The sequence below is a fragment of the Aphelocoma coerulescens genome, chromosome 3, assembly GCF_041296385.1.
Source record: "Aphelocoma coerulescens isolate FSJ_1873_10779 chromosome 3, UR_Acoe_1.0, whole genome shotgun sequence".
Taxonomy (NCBI): Eukaryota; Metazoa; Chordata; class Aves; order Passeriformes; family Corvidae; genus Aphelocoma; species Aphelocoma coerulescens.
This window is the reverse complement of record NC_091016.1, coordinates 101,270,947-101,287,295: the sequence shown is the minus strand read 5'-3', so window position 1 is coordinate 101,287,295 and position 16,349 is coordinate 101,270,947. Positions and strand designations below refer to the sequence as shown.

Below are 16,349 nucleotides of genomic sequence, written 5' to 3'. Positions count from 1 at the left end.
TAATTTCCTTCACTGGGAAGTGAAGGAAAATTTACTTTTTACTTTCTCACTGTCAGCATGATTTTAGTTTTCCCTTTATGTCATGTCACAGGGGTGTAATTTTGGAGTAACTTTGAGATACATAACTAAATTCAGTGGCTAAATTAACAGTTTTCTAAGACTGAGAAAAGAGTTTACAGCCATTTCTTGCTTAACATAAGCCATACTATCTTGCCCAGTTGTTCAATTCATAGCCAGCATTTACAGTTACGCTTTTCTTCTGGAAAGACATTGCTTTGTTCAAAGGGAGACGCGATGCTGCCACTCCCACCTCTAAGCCCTTGGAGCAGGGATGGCAGCGTGAACGGTGCAGGCAGCAGGACTCCCCACAGCTGCAGGGCGCTCCGTGGGGCTGCTGCCAGCACCCGGAATCTGCCATCGGCTCTGGCCAGGTATCATGCTATGCTAGTGGAGACCTCATTATTTCTGTTCAGAACAGTGGTATCTCAGCAAGAAGGACCCACGCCCAAAAGTGGAGTCTGGCTCAGCAGTGCTGCCGGCAGCTCTGCAGGCTTCAGGGCTACCCACCTTACAGTCTTTACACTCCCCTAGTTTACACAGCCTAGTTGGGAAGGGTGTAAATAAAATCAGGTACATTTTCAGGAAAGAATCTCCAGTGTAATTTGACAATATGGTTGGAATAAATGTTTGATAAAGTCCTACCAGAAACCAGGTGGGCTTCTCTTTAGAAAGGTGCTCACGCTGGGGTGGTCATCCCTGAGCAGCACCATGGGCTGCAGGCAAAGCAGTGGGAGCAAAGAATGTCTGGGACCCACAGCTGTAGAAACTTGCATTTACTGCTCCCACTGCTGTACAGAGTGAATACTCATCCTTGAGAGGGAATGGGCAGAAAGCGCTGTAGCCTGCAAAGCCTTCCTGACTTTACTTGTCCAGGAGAATCTTACAAGGAGTTTCCCAGTTCTAAGGGAATCTTATTCCAGGGAACACTGTATTGGGTTTGCATGGCCAGGTTTGGGTATTGGGGGGGCTATAGGGGTGGCATCTGTGAGAAGCTGCTGGAAGCTTCCCCCACGGGCAACAGAGTCAATGCCAGATGGCTTCAAGATGGACCTGCTGCTGGCCCAGGCTGAGGCCATCAGCAACAGTGGTAGCACTTCTGAGACAGTATATTTAAGAAGTAGGGAAAAAACTGCACAACAGCACTCAGCTGGAAGAAAGGAGCGAGAATATGTGTGAGAAACAACTCTGCAGACACCAAGGTCAGAGAACAAGGAAGGAGAGGAGGTGTTCCAGGTGCTGGAGCAGAGATTCCCCTGCAGCCCGTGGTGCAGAGCATGGTGAGGCAGCTGTGCCCCTGCAGCCCATGAAGGACCATGGGGATGCAGAGATCCACCTGCAGCTCCTAGAAGAACCCCCAGCGAAGCAGATAGATGTCCAAAGGAGGCTGTGATCCCGTGGGAAATCCACAATGGCACAGGCACCTGGCAGGACCTGTGGCCCTGTGGAGAGAGGAACCCATGCTGGAGCAGGTTTGCACCACTCCCAGAAAGGCAAGCTGCTTGCAGAGCTTTGTGCACACACAAAAGGAGACATTTTAAGGATGTATGCCATAATAAAAGCATAGCTATAATAATCCAGAAACAAAGACATTTGAACATAAGTAGTCTGACTCAAGAGAAAACTGGCATCAGAATTCATAGCATCAAGACGTCTGGAGATCACCATGGAATCTCCTAGCTGAAAACTGAGTGGAAGGCATGAAGCATGTTACTGGGATGAACTGGGGCCAACATAATGACCACTGGAAGTGCCACGACTGCTGCACAATTAAAGTCTTTGGGCAAGGAATCAATCACAGTTCACCTCACGTGTCTGATGCTTCTTCCCCTCCCTTTGCTCACGATTGTTGGAAAGGTCATTATTTCCATGAAACCACTTAATGATTGCAGGACCAAAAGTCCTGAATTCACAGCCCAAAGGAGTTTCTCATGCTCTCTGCAAAAAGTCAGCCGGCACTTGAGGCGTGGACTAGGGTTTGCTTCTCTACCTCAGAGTGGCCACAGATAGAGGTGGCTCTGTTCTAAGTTGTATTCAAAACTAGTGGCAAAGCTTGCCCCCTCCCCCTGCAGCAACTCTGGTTTGCCCTGTGAGAGCCCTCATGACACTAAAAAAAGACTGGATCACATACTTCAACTCTTCATCTAGTGACTGTAAGATGCTTAGACACTACAACCATGCATGTCTCAAAAAACAGCAGCAGCTCTGTTTGATCTCACTCATCCCTTTTGGAAACATGCACACAACAAGTCAGGAGGGAAACTTCCAGCCACAACTTTCAGGGCATCATGACAAAATGTTCTCTCACAGGACACATAGTCTGCCAGAAGGGTGATTCAATGTCAACTGAAAGGGAATAAGGACGTGTATTGATGCAGTACCAGCAGAAAAGCATTCCAACTATTTTTAGGGGTCCTCAAAGCACAGCAGCTCATGCTGTGCAATCAGAGAGATGCTACCTTGACAATAGCAAGGACTTCCACTTCTACAGCATAGAAGACCATTTGTCTGAGTCCTGAAAAGCTCCACTGTGACCAAAGTGAGTCTGGGTGAGTTGCACTTGCCAGGTATGCAACTCCTCCTTTTTTGAATCTGAAAGTGTGGATTCAAGTCATGGAAGTGACCAACACATACTGCAAATTTTATTTTTATTTCCTTATTACAGAAACTAAATTGGCATATGCCTACACCTTAATTAAAACAAATTCACCACTGCAGAAAAAGAGCATTCTTTTTATTCTCTAAAGCACACCTGTGAACACAGAACAAAGTGTAATTCAGTACATAAAAGCTTCTTCTTAGTGCACCTCTCACTGCAGTATCTCCATTAGTTCTTTTAAAAGAATCATTACATCTTAGGTATTTATATATGCTTGCATTAAAGCTTTGCATCTTCTACCCCTAATGCAATTCACTTCTAGAAATCAGTTATGAAGCTAAATTAAAAAGGCCCCTTAAGTTTGCTTTATTTACAGATGCAATGGCTGAATTTAAATACTTTACAGTCACTCCCAGCACCAGCTTCCAATTCAAAGGATTAGTGCATTCCAAAATTTCTCTTGAAACTGTTTTCTAGAGGGGATTAAGTTGTCCATAACTACAGCTACGTAGGTAACCCCAGCCACCTACATAAATTAGCCTACAGGAAGTAAAACATGCTGACAAAAATACTTATAATTAACAAAATGAGAAACTCCATCTTTAGGAAGAATGGACATAAGTTTGGTTTTGTGCTGCAGTCATTGTCAACTATGGGAACACCAGCAATGTGGGAGAAGAGCAGTCAAGCAGGCTGAAGTCCAGAGCAGTTGTCTCTGGTTCCTTTGTGAAGAGAGCTGTATGTCCAGCTCTCATTTCCTCCTCTCTTTTGAGACATCTCCCATTACTACTTTTTTGGTGAAATCATCTAGCAGATTTCTGAACTGAGACAGCATACAGCTTATTTCAGAGGGGAAGAAAATAACTGTGCATCTGCAGAAAGGCTGACTTCCATTATCTGAATAAAGACAGATCTGTTCCTCTGAGTTTTAGTTTACAAGTGGATGCAGGTCTTGTGGCAACTGAGAAACTGCTGTAAGATTAACAACTGGGATGCACATATATTTGTCTGTTCTTACATACTTTCAAAACCCAAATGGAAGGAAGAAGTATCTGTGATTCAGGTAGATCCAGAAGGACTTTTTTTTTTTCTTACACAATAAGGTAAATTACTTAGCACATTCCAGGTTAAAAAAATTACAGTAAACATTCAGTAACTGGAATGCATATAATACAGAAGTACCATTACATTTACAAAGCTGTTCAGGACAATTTTTCTTTCTATATTAAGCATAAAAAAGTTACAAGCTAATTCACAATAACTTTAGTTACAATGTTATTAAAATACATTGATGTTAATCATAAAAATATTTTACTATTTACATGTACATTGTATAAACCTTAACAATAAGAATATGCCTATTTTAGGATGCCTTAAATGAGAATTTAGGCAGATTGGCCCATTTTATAGTGCAGTATCCCTGTTTTGGTCTTCACACCATGAAACTGTACCAGATTCACAGTATCTTTGCTAGTGCTTTGCTAAAAGGCTTAAACTTTTTATTATTTAAGAAGCATTCATTCATTAATTACAAAGAGTCAGTTTTGTTTCCACTTTGTTTCTTATTAAATCCTACCCCCAACAGTTCAGGACACTCTGCCTGGCCTTGTGCGATTTGGTTGCATTTCCACATAAGGCTGTAATTAATTTCATCAGTTATCACACTGTCTTGCTTGTAGTCTGGATGCTGTGCGATAAATTCCCTCATCCATCGAGCAACTGTCATTAATTCTCCTGTGGGAAGAGGAAGTTAAATTCCACAGTTTATACATCTAACTTAGCAGTACAACATCTAGAGTTCTGTGCACTATACACACAATTAATGAGTAGCCCATGCTTTCATGAGAAACACTTTCCTATACTTTTTGGTTTTCAAATATGGCTAAACTGCAGGCACAATTAAGCTGACATAACCCTGATGGTCTAAAAGTCACTTATCTGGTGCAATTTTCAAATTTTTCCATGTTCCAGTGACATAATGCAGAGAGAAGTAGCAGGTGGAGCAGGTGCTACCAACAGATTGTACAGCAAAAGGTCTTAAACATTTCATTTAACAGAGAATCTGGCTGAGATGAATCAACAGACACCTCTGCACTACTTCATTTACATAAAATAATTTTGTAGTTGATCCATCCAACTGAGCTGCTAGTTTTGATCAGTCAGCCTTGGCTTACTATTCTTTCTCCCTCTGGCAGCTACTCTAGCAAAAAATAGGCTGGTTCCAAATTATACCAACTTCTGGTTTGTACACAGTGCCCCTGCTTCACTACACAGTTCTTGGGTTGGTCAGCAGGTACTGAAGGGTCCCCAGCACCTCTATACAAGGTCACCAAATGACACACACCCCTTGCAGGAGACTGGTATCCCTATGAAGGAGCAGCTGGGGACTGGCTGGACACCAGTGTCCAGGCTGCTGAATGTTGCTCCTGAATGCAGCATGTGCAATCAAACCTTAAATACTACAAATTTAAGGCAGCTCTGACAGCAAGACATTAAGATGGGCTGATGGGATGCTCAAAGAGCCTAGAAAAACTTTCATGGCTAGCTACTGGAACATCAGCTTCGTTATGAGAGTGGAAAGAGTCAAGGGCTTCTACTACAGAAGTCTTTGGTTTAAGAATATTATAAAAGCCAAGAGGAATCAAGTTAGAGGAAGCATGAAGGAACACACAAATAAAAAGTAAAAAGAATCCAACACTGTGTGAAAATATCCTAGCAGTAGTTTTGAACAGATGTACACAAAGACAAATCAGAAAAATTGCAAATATACAGGAAAGAAAAGCAGAACAAAAAAGGTTACTAGAAATCAAAATGTGCTCCAAAAACCAGAAGTAATGTTTTAAAGGAATGAAGTCATACTTTACACTTCTACATAAGTGGGCAGAAAAAAAATTACTCAAGGGGCTTTATTTGTTGAAGACACTAAAATCTCAACATGAAAACTTTCTGACACCAACAAGAAGCAGGAGGCCTGCAAGAAGGTCAGTGGAGTCAGGAGATGAGCAGAGCAAAGCTTAAAAAGAGACTCATGTTTGAACTGCAAGCCGTGCAGGCGTCAGTGCTGGAGAAGCCGTCCAGCACACACCGACACAGACACCTAGTGGCCAGGCAGCCCAGGCACTCCTCATCCCGCTGTACCCTGCACACCTTCACTGGGAGCACAGCCTGCGGCTCTCCAAAGTACATCGTGGGATAGGCACCACAACTGACAAAAGGTGTGAGACACCTTCCAGGCAAGGAGAGGCAAGACAGAGCCAATTGTAAGTTCAGGAGCAACAATATACTGGAGAAGTGTGCACAATTATGTATGCTGATGACAAGTGAGTAGACAAAAATGATTCTGCAACACAGAACTAGAAGGCGTATCATGGAGTACCTGTGAAGAGCACTTAAACACAAAAAATTACACAATTCATTTTTGCAAAAAGCATATAATAGAGCTGTGTCATTTTTTATTGTATGACTTTAGGGGGACCAAAAGTGTAACTGCTTCAAGAAAGGTAAGGCAAAGATAGTGGAAATCACATTTCTGAATGCTCGTCAAGCTCTGTGATTACTGCACTGCAGGCAGCCAGGAGCCAGGAGAGCACACCAGGGCAAGGACCACTTGATACTGCTACCTCAGTACTGCTTTCATTAATACTTGGTGGTGGTCAGCAGCTGCTGCCTGCCTAGCAAATCTGTAGTCTCACTGAGTGGTGGCAGTCACACACCATCTGAAGAGAGACCAGGATGGTAATGCCTTGCTGTGCTGAAGGAGAGGATGTGACTGAAGCTCAAATGAATGATGCTGGGGCAAGGTTACAGCCACAGCAGCTAAGGTGTCAGTGGTCTTAACTCATGAGTGCTGTGTTCACCCTTTGAGAAATCTGAGAAATGGCCACTCTTTGTAGATATGACTCATGCTAAACAGGCTGCAGATCAGGAGCATTTGATTTAATATCGAGAGTAAACTGGAATAATCAAAAACTTCCAATTGAGAAACATCACGGCACAGTAATACAATACCTAATGCTTTTTTATTCTGTGCATTCTAGTTCTTAAGTGTGGATACAAATATGCTGCTAGCAAGAATTCTTCTTGCTTCTTTCCAGTCCTGTGAGATATTTTTCTCGCTCACAGAAGATATTAGTAGAGTTCTATAAACTATGAACACCTGTGACCTTGCAAACCTTTGTTTATAGTACAGTAGAAAAATATTTTGACAATGGGTGTTTTAGGATTTTAGCCCATCACCCCAAGGGGTGGCTGATCCTTTGACCAATTAGCTATGAAGAAAAAAGTCTATAAAAGAGTTTGTAAAATAATTAAATAAATCAATCTTGCTGCACAATTCCTGCCTGCTGGATCTCTCTTCGCCTCCCTACGGCTGTAGGATACCACGACACTTAGAAGACACTTAGCCTCATTTAGAAGTCATTTCATAAGTTCACAAGAGCTGAACTATAAACCCTAGACTCTTATCTACCTACTCTCACAGCTCTTAGGTCTGTGTAAATACAGGAGCTGACTTTTGCAATGACTGCAACTTTACACGAGGTAGCGAAGTTTTTCTTTGGTGGGTAACACCTGCAGCTGGGGTTGGACCCAGGTCACTAGGCCTTAGGAAAAAGACTATGCTAGACTTATGCATTCCTTGTTTTTTCAACAGCATTTCTCTGAAGGGAATAAAAACCCAACAGACAAGGGAATATTTAAAAACATGTTACCACTCTGAAGTACTGCTAAAGTAGTGAATTACCAGATAAGACACAATTCCGATTTCCACCTCAGCTTTAGAAAGGTCTTTACCTAAAAGATTCTACAGCAATTTTCAAGAATTAAAAAGGAATGCAACACTTTAGTTTAAAACTGGGGGAGGGGAAGAAAAAAAAAGCCTTGACTTACGAGGCTAAAATTAACCATCTAACTAAAATATACATCAGTGCAGGTATACAGGGGGTTTACACAGAAAAAGTTAAAAAAGCTGCTGCAGACTGAGCTAAGCACACAGTTCTGAATTAAGTTTAGCCTGCATCTTTTACTCATTATACGGCTGCATTTTAAGAAGAAGCATAAACAGTCATTATACGCCTTTCCTGAAAAACATTGCAACGTGGGAAGCCAGTGAAAGGGTCTGCTCTGCCTTGAAGGAGTTCTGCTACATGTGGAAGGACTTTCTCATCAGTGAGCTGAAGCCTAGGTACCATGGTCTAGCAGACCTGAGTTTAGACTTATGACTGCTTTGGAGCAGCCAGCTTTGGAGTCACACCAGTAATACCAGGCAAGCTATCAGACCCAACCTCAAATACTCTCACAACACTCAAGTAACAGGGCAAAGTGGACTAGTGTATGTTTAAACTACTACAAAGTGGACAATAAAGTGGCAAAAGCAGCAGTAAATGGTGAAAGCAGCAGTAAATCATGTTGAAAAGCACCATCAAGGACTGGGTATATACTACACTCTAAACCATGATTGTTACTCTATCAGTTACTCCTAATTTAAGTTCTAAAATGGATCACTAAATATTAAAAATCAAAAATAGACAGGACAAGATTTAAGCCAGAGAACACACTCCAATCCTTTTGATCTAATGATTGAACAGCTAACGAGACATCCACAGCTGCCGTCAGTTTTATGCAACTGAAAGCAGAAAAAGGCCAAGAAAGTCAATGTCCAGAAATGTCAAACATACCAGAGGCTCTCTTTTTTATTAGCTTCAGATAGTTCAGGATGGTGCATCTTGTGTCCACATCCACTTCCATGTTTTCAAGATAGGAATTCAAAATTGGGATCAAACCAGGAAAGACTCCTTCCTGCGTAAGAGAACAGAATCAGCATAAAACACACTCAGTCTGGTTTCTGGGAGGGTAGAATAGGATGTGTTCCGGGTAGAAGAGGCTATGACCTTCCCATTGATAATTGTATCAATGCTCATTAAGGTGTACTCTTCTGTGTCGGTGCCTGTCCCATTCTGTGCAGAGCCACATCCATCCACAACAGCATTTCCACCTTCATGTGTGACAAAGGGAAAGGAAAAAATGGTTAAAAGGCAAGACATGCTCTAAACATCCACAACAGTGTTAGTCAGATTGATGTGATACCTTTGCATATATCTTTTCTGAAGTAAAACATTCCCTGTCGGACAGCATCTCTTTTCTGGGCCACCTTCATGTTTTCATCCACCTGGCAAAAAAAGTATTTCAGAGATCTATGACATTTTTAAAAAGTAGGATTCTACCAAACTGTCACATTTGGGTTTCACAAGTTGAAACATCTATATTTCTTACTATACTACTTAGTATTTCATCACACAAGGTCAAGCTATGAAGGTAAGTTTTATTTCATTCTTAAGTGTCCAGGACAAACCCATGAATAGATGACATTTAATGAAACTGGGTCTCCAGCAGAATAGGTAACAGTATCATGTTAGAACATGCTATGCTAATTTAAGTTTGGATGAAAACACAGGAACATTTATGATTACTTCTTTGCATATTTAGATGCAATTTAAATAAGTACGGAAGAAGAAAATTTCAATTTCCCTAGCTATAGTTTGCTGCTTTTATTAACAAAATCATTACTGTCTTTAGAAGAATTATCACTCTATTAAACAAACTTCCAGAAACAGTATTCAAGTAACTTTGTATGGGAATTGTATCTATTCCATTCCCAAACATCTGTTAGATATTTCAACTTAGATTGCTAGCAAAGAAGTTCTAAATTTCAGGCCTCTCAAAAGTCCTGCAAAGTACAAAGTACATATGCTCTGCAAATGACATAAGCATTGCTCTATCTTTCTGGATGGACGATTTTGTCCAAGTTCTTTGGTTGGTCTTTTCTCACGGAATTAACATCATACAGCTTTTGGGCATTAGCTTTACCATATTGTCTTCAGAAAAAGAGATATGATTTGCTGAATTCTTTGTCTGACCTTTAATTAAAGACTATGCAAAAGCTTCACTTCTTACCTTTCAAAGCTTTGTTTTCAATTCATTTTACATTATGAAACCTATTTACACAACAGGCTGTCTTGAAAGTTTGAAAGAACTCCAGTCCCAGCTGACGAGCGTTCAACCGCATTCAATCAGACAGCCAAGATTAGTGTGAGATTAGCCCCATAACCCCCTATTATTTTATTTGAAAGAGGCAGGCTTACCAATGGTTGTGCAATTCTGTGTTGCATTACCTGCCAAATTGCTTGGCAAGCTCAAGCAATTTTAAACCCCCCAGCCCTATGATTCTGTTCAGGTTCTTTCAGCACCTGATCTCTTATTCACTCTTAACTGGTAGTTAAAAATTTTGTGCTTTTGAGACACTCAAATAACAATGTAACTATGTAATCTAAGTGCTAAATTGCTGCATTATTTATGAAGTCTGAACTCCCTGACATCTCCCTTTAGAAGTTGTACCAAATGCATGGTATGATTACTGTAAATTTATGACTTCAGTATTTTTCTCCATTTTAATTAAAAAACTCTATGAAAAGCCACAGGATACTATGGCTATGCTGGATTTTCCAGCATAGCGTCAAAAGCCTTCTGCCCTACAAGATCTTTTTCAAAGTTACCTATAACATTGCAAGAGTCTCTATCTAAAAAGACATTTTTTGGTCAAGTGCCTCAGAAAGAGGACACACAAGGACAATTTCACACAAAACAGTTCAGCAATTGTGAGGGCAAGATTAAGGAAAAAGTACATTTTGCATGGCTCTTCTGTCTAAAGACAAGTCACAGACTTGTCTAAAGACTGCTGGTTCTGGTCACAACTTGTGACCAGAACCAGCAGTATTTGTTTCCACTCAAATACTGTGTAACACTAAACATGCTGAACTCCTCCTTTCCCTCTCCACCAGATACAAACAAAACACAGAGTAAGAGCATGAGACGCAGGCAATATCCATGCTAAAGTAAGCTGAAGCTTTTATTTTGACCTCCACAGGTTATTATCCCCCTGCATGTAAAATGGGGGGAACATGCCCTTTCCCAGCCTCCAAGCAGCCTTGTGACAGTGGTATTTCACAACATTTCTGCAGACACTGCTAGGCATCACAGAAATTCCTACAGCATTTGTGTGTTTAATTTCATGAGACAGCAGTAACACTGTAGAGTTGAAATTCAAACTACCAGTATAGATGAAAACTGACTGAAAGATAAGAATGACTGTTCTGTAAGTGCACAAATTATTTCCTAGCTTGCAGGGGATAAAAATCAGACTTGATGCAAATCCTTTACATTTAGCTCTAATCGATCTGATCTTCCATACTTACCTTGGACAAAGGAATGAGAAAATCCAGTTTATATGACAGAATCACTCTGGTTAGCAATACCACAAACACAACATATGCAGAGTTTTCAAAGTCTGTTAACTGGACCTAGACATGAAAAGATTAGAGATTCAATTACTTTAGTGGGAACACACTCATGCAAGCAGTCAAACAGCAAGGACAGCCTAGAACGTTTGACTCGGATGTTCATGTTGGTACTTGTGTTCACACACACTGCACTCGCCGAGGGCTGATGCACACGCGCAATCACCAGCAGTGACTTCCAGCGCACAGTGCACGCACACGCTTCAACAAACTCAACCCTGCAATTTGATGCCAAAGCACACTTGTGTTTCTAAAGACTATCTAATAACCTCCACCTTCAGGCTCTCTGTCTAATTACAGAAGTATAGTAGCTTTTAAATTTCCACTCTAAAAGGATTAAATTCAGAGAGCTTAGAAACAGACAGCTATAGAATAAAAGCACTTCTGAGAGAAACAAAACTGTGACAGTGGAATTGTTCAGTACCAGGAAATGTACTGGAAAAATACAGTCTCTAGAAGCTAAATGGGGCTTTGTTTACTGCTGCTTTAATACAAGCCTAATTCCTTTCCCCATCACCCCAAATCCATTAGCATGCGTTGCTGTGCTGCAGTGAATTCTCCTGTCAGTTACATTCCCACAGTCCATGTCTGATTAAATACTGCTGTCCACTTCACTTGCATCTAGCAAATCAAAGGGAAGAAAACACAGCACAAGTAATAGGAGTTTGATACTGGATGGCAGAATGCCTGGTACTTTTCCACTCAAAAGGAAATGTGCTCTTGTACATACTGATGTCTTCCTTACCTCCATAGGTCTGAATTCCACTCTCCATCCAATATCTGAATTTGGAGGTGGTGGCTTAAACCTCATTGTCTGCCAGTTTGTAGACTGAATATTCTGCAAAGCACATGAAATAGTCTGTCACAACCAAGATACACATAATTCTATAATATAATCAAAGAAAAATAAGCAGATAACTAGAGTCCTAGTATTTTCCTTGGAACAGTGTATCAGGTTAGAGAAGTGGTTCCAAAGTAAGTGCCATAACTTCCTAAAGCCCACAGTACAACTACCCATCCTAAGAGCAAGTATGTTGTACTTTCTCATGCTATTTTTGTTGAGTATCATGTACAAGATACTAAGGGACTGACATGCAGCTGACTTTATTTTTTCATGAGGGGCTGACACATCCCAAACTAAAAAGGCCTATTATGACCATAGCTATTATCTCATAAAGCTGTAAAAGGGAGCTTTCTACATTAATAAAATACAAACCAGTTTTTAGGAAGCCTTAAAAACTGACACTTCCCCTTAACATTTATATACATAGCTATAATTTAGGCTCTTCATATTTTATTTGGTTTAAACTATAAGCCATCACCTTCTAAATAAAAGACAAAACGAATAAATGAATGTGCTTATAACTGCAGTCATATGCTAAAGAACTAGTTGAAGTGAAAAATCAATGAAAAAACTCTTAGCTAATACAACCATCTTCCAATTAAGTAGTATTATAAAAATAACCAATCATATATATATATATGTTTATTAAATTCCTCTAAATCAAACGTAACCTCAAAATGGTCGGATTCATTTGCATCATCTAGATGTATTTTCTCCTCAAACAAAGTCAATGGGTCTCGAATGAACAAGTGTGCAATATGCTGTGCCAAAAGATGGTCAATACCTACAAAATGAAAATTCAAACAAACAATTCACACATATCAAAATAGGTTCTAGGAAATGTTTTTTTTTTACAAGACTGAAAATATCTAACACTGCAATGCTACCTCAACCCACCACATCCTGTTAAAGTTTAAATGATGACTTCAGGAAGGAAGGTAATGACTAAAAAGAGAAAAAAAACCCAAAAATAAACAGGTTCTTGTTTGGAAATGGCAGCTGAATATTGGTGAGGCTGCCATTCTTCCTGTTTTCTGATGCATTCTGTGCCATGTTTCCTATAGTAGTTCTGCTCTCTCCATAAAAATAAAACCTTAATTCCAGCTTGAAAACTCAGTTTGATGCATTAGGGACAGTTTCTGTTACAAACGAATCCTTTTTAAAAAACTCTTAAGACCACTCTACACAGATACTTCCTGAGTAGAAGTCACTCTGAGTGCTGCACAATGTTTGTAACAAACAAGAACATAAACATAAAATATCCCACACACTGCAAACATAATTCTTAACCTGCTCATAATGAAGCAAACACTTACCTTCCTTTATTAGGTGCTCGTAGATATCTTTGTCTATTGTCAAATCAATGTCATTGTATTTCTCACCACATTCAGATAGATAACTGTCTATGGAATCATATCTGGATTTACTGATTCTATAATGGTTGTTCTTCAGTGGCTATATAATTTAAGAATACAATATTTTAACAGCTTGTTAACAATGTTGCCTAAGTTTTGCTCACTAATGACACTTTGAGAATTATAATCCTATTTAAAAAACCCTACAGCCTCAATTAAAATTATTAAAAGCACGAGTCTTAAATAGGCTCAATATAAAGTGATTCTGGAATGACAACTATTTTGTTTGCAGATGTATGTATCTGAGCAAAAAATCAGTCATCACACATTGACTAGAATTCTCTAGCAGCGGAAACGTTTTCCTGATGTAATATACCATTACCCCAAGCACCTGGAAAGCATTAAACACATACCAACAGTTTCACTATGTGCACACTGTTAGAGCTGCCCTTAAAATATGTAGTTCAAGAATTATTTCAAGTAAATTTAAAAAATATTTTATGTAATTTTTTAAGTGCCTTGAATGAAAATTCCTGCTTAGAGAAACTCAACAAGTTCTGACACCTGGCTCTCTTCATATAGCTCTAGTTTATACTACTCAGCAGCACCTGCTATTTAATTTAGTGCAATTTTTGCCTTTTGGGCTCAAGCACAAATTGGAAAGTTTCATCACAGGGGGCCCTTTTCAGCCAGCTGTGGAAGACTGGGATTCCACACCTAATTAAAAATATGTATCTGTTAACACAGACTGTCTAACCAAGGTGAGTGTTTACACCATCTCTCCTGTATTTACCACAGAGACCATCACATTCCCTGGTTAGTGATTCTGATGAGCACAAGCAGAATTTCATACTAAAGGAGATTTAACTTTTTTGCCTGAAAAAACCCAGACACCTCCTAGGTAACATAACTTACCTCTAGCCCTCTCTCCTCCCGCGTCCGATCATCCACGGAAGCAGAGATCACTCCCCAGCGACAGTCAATGTCAGACACGAAGCCTCTGTAGAATGGAGATGCAGCACTCAACGCCATCTAAAATGAAACAGCCCGATATCAAAACAAAGGACAGGCCAAGGAACCAAAAGCAAAATACAACCCCACTGGAAAGGGAACATGCTGGTCCAGAAGGAACTGAAGTATATATACTTCAGTTTAATGTACAGCCAAAGCCTGTATAACCAGAAATATCTCAACTGCTCCCTCCAAAAAACGCCTGGATGAAGGGTTACCATTCCTGAAGTGGCATCTGACACTCTCCAAATGTTTTACCTCTACAGATCAGCGTTTAAGGAACACAAAAATGATACTGGCAGAAGCATTTTTGACACAAATCAGCAAGTATTCTGCTTGCACAGTTCACCTGGCAATCATTTTATTTATTTTTGTTTGGCCAAACACCTTAGTAACACAGCTGGAATGTACCTCACTTGGGGCAGGATCTACTCATCATCCAGACCAGACAGATACCTTATTTTTGTAACTCCCGTTATTAACAGCTGTTTACGACAACATGCTTATAAAAGGGACAGATTTACACAACTTAAGCTGAAACCCTCTATAACACCAGAGTTGAAAAATTAAAAATTGTTTTAAAGAGCAAGCTTGCCTTGTTTTCATGAAAAACTGCCCAAATCTATTTCTGAAACTATTTAACAAGAGCCTCATGCATGTGGGAGTGAGAGCGGAGGAGAAGAAATAGACACAAGGGCCAAGAAGGAACAGATATCATCTGTTTTGTGGTGTCATCTGCACATTAAATAGTTAACACAACTCTTGAAAGCATCCTCTCCCAGAGTACCCAATTTGTGAGCTTGCAATTTGGATATTATTTTTTTTACATACAGTGGTTTTGCCACTAAGGAAGAGTTCACCTGACAGATGTCCATTACTTACCACAATGGGACAAATTGTAGCTAGCTGATCATAGAGATACCGTGCTTCAGAAATGCTGCAAGCCTGAAATGTTACCTGTTGGAAGATGTACAATTGCTATCACACTTTCTATAATCATACAACAAGCACAGTCTTCCTAGATTTAAAATCAAGTATATAATATAATTATTTATATACTAAAAGCTTTAGGGTTTTTTGGTTGGTTGGTTGGTTTTGTGTGGGTTTTCACCCAAAGTCTTGGACACATTTCTGCCCCACCTACCAGTAGCATTTATATTACAAGCTTCTTTCCATGCCATTTCCATGTTCATTAAAAGATTTCAGACCATAATGCTTCCATGGTGAGGCTAAATATACAAACACTTGCCAGAATCAAAGAAAACTGAGTTAACATCTAGAATACACATGGGTGAGTAATGCACCTTCAGGAAATAAGCCAGGAACCTACTTACTTAGAACAACAGTCAGACACTATTGTAGATTTAACATTTGTTTTATGTGACGCTAATCCTGTTTTAAAGAACATTTCAAGATGCCTTTGGTCCTGAAAAACTGTGGAAAAAAAAAGAATATCTGTGTGTCTACTGTAACTTTCATAAAAAAAAAAAAAAGTCCAGCTTCTTCTGCATTAGAGGCCAGAATCCAGCAAAAAAATAGAAAAGAAATATTTGCAGAAAAGTAATATTTTTGTGAAATTCACTCAGAGCAGCATCAAACAGAAGACATATTTCTAGTAGCAGATCTTATCCCTGGGCTTTGCAAACCAACACTTTATAAATTTAAATAATGCAGAGAGGGATCAGTCTTAAAACTCCCTTTGTCTTAGCGGTTTACGTACTCACAGGTCAGAGGAAAACTTAGATGAGAATGTACCTCTGTACCACTGTCATAACATTATACAACAGGCTTCAGCTCTATATCATCATTTCTGCTTGCTGTCCTGAATGCCAGTTGTACACAGGCTTTCCTCTTCCAAGGATAATAATTAGAGAGTACCACAAAACACAAATGTTATTCTCAGCTTGCCACTAAACCAAACTGCACCTCAAGAAAGACAAAAAAAAACCCCAAAAAAACCAACCAACAAATCCCTCCAAAACTCCTGAGTTCACTGGTACCTCAGTGAGCAGATGGATTTTTCTGGGGGGTGTTGATAATGGTGGTATAGGGAAAATACGGGATTTGTTTGTGTTTGTTTCATCTTTTTAATTCTTCAGTCAATATTCATTAAAACATCCCAGATTAGAAAA

The 16,349-nt window shown here is 39.8% G+C and overlaps 1 protein-coding gene across 3 annotated transcripts in view; it reads right to left on the bottom strand.

Annotated features, from left to right (window-relative positions):
* Window positions 1–2,688: 2,688 nt before the first annotated feature.
* GCLC (glutamate-cysteine ligase catalytic subunit) overlaps window positions 2,689–16,349 on the bottom strand; it is a 37,008-nt gene continuing 23,347 nt past the window's right edge. For 2 of the 3 annotated variants that reach the window (XM_069011427.1, XM_069011428.1), the window contains exons 7-16: window positions 15,100–15,174; window positions 14,122–14,238; window positions 13,168–13,306; window positions 12,523–12,635; window positions 11,753–11,845; window positions 10,906–11,010; window positions 8,741–8,822; window positions 8,545–8,648; window positions 8,332–8,452; window positions 2,689–4,390 (exon numbers count right to left, since the gene is read on the bottom strand). In XM_069011427.1, the coding sequence (XP_068867528.1) occupies window positions 4,185–4,390; window positions 8,332–8,452; window positions 8,545–8,648; window positions 8,741–8,822; window positions 10,906–11,010; window positions 11,753–11,845; window positions 12,523–12,635; window positions 13,168–13,306; window positions 14,122–14,238; window positions 15,100–15,174 (1,155 nt within the window). In that variant the 3' untranslated portion in view covers window positions 2,689–4,184. The remainder of the gene's footprint in view (window positions 4,391–8,331; window positions 8,453–8,544; window positions 8,649–8,740; window positions 8,823–10,905; window positions 11,011–11,752; window positions 11,846–12,522; window positions 12,636–13,167; window positions 13,307–14,121; window positions 14,239–15,099; window positions 15,175–16,349) is intronic. The other variant, XM_069011429.1, reaches the window with a different exon arrangement.